Below are 696 nucleotides of genomic sequence, written 5' to 3'. Positions count from 1 at the left end.
GACGTGCCCCCGCTGCCGGGCACACACGGCACAGCCCTCGCCGGCGGCTGCGCTGGAATTGGGCTGAAAACTCCATAATCCTGTTAGTGCGAAGAAGGCTGATTTTTCCCTTAATCCAGTTTGCTCCCATATGTCCCAGCCCGCCGTGCCCTAATCCGCTTTTCCTGCAGATGGGCAGCACCGGGCGTGGGGGAACCCCCGAGGGGTGCCAGGGTCCCCGCGGGGAGGCAGACGAGTGACAATACTCCACGCAGCACCGATGCCAATGAGAGACACGGTGCCAGGAGCTGGTTTGGGTCCCAAAAACTGAATTTGTGTGAAATTTATGGCCGCGGGATGCAGCCACGGCTCCTGATGGCGAGAGGAGCAACGGGAACGGGCTGCAGCACGGCTCATCCCACTGCTCATCCCATCGCTCATCCCGCTAATTAACGCTCCGGAGCAGCTCGTTTAAAGCCTGGACCCGGGGGAGGTTCCGGGCGCCCTGCGAGGATCCTCCCCCCCGCTCCTGCGCTGATTTTCGGGGGTTCCGGATGGGGTTCTGGGGGGCTGTAGGGACCCAGCGCTTCCCAGGAACCTCCGATGAGAGCGAGAGCGTCCCGAGGGCCATCCCTGGCAGCATCCCGAGGGACACCCGGGGCTGCCGCAGGACCGGGGCGTCCCCTGGCATGGCGGGGCCCGGGCCCCCCCCCAGCG

The 696-nt window shown here is 65.4% G+C and overlaps 1 protein-coding gene across 1 annotated transcript in view; it reads right to left on the bottom strand.

The window, feature by feature from the left end:
- Positions 1–323: 323 nt before the first annotated feature.
- LOC103622201 (GTP-binding protein Di-Ras1) overlaps positions 324–696 on the bottom strand; it is a 4,137-nt gene continuing 3,764 nt past the window's right edge. The window contains exon 2 of the mRNA XM_017743823.1: positions 324–351. Coding sequence (XP_017599312.1) covers positions 324–351 — 28 coding nt within the window. The remainder of the gene's footprint in view (positions 352–696) is intronic.

Source organism: Corvus brachyrhynchos, unplaced genomic scaffold (genome assembly GCF_000691975.1).
Source record: "Corvus brachyrhynchos isolate BGI_N302 unplaced genomic scaffold, ASM69197v1 scaffold219, whole genome shotgun sequence".
NCBI lineage: Eukaryota > Metazoa > Chordata > Aves > Passeriformes > Corvidae > Corvus > Corvus brachyrhynchos.
This window is presented reverse-complemented; position numbering and strand designations above follow the sequence as displayed.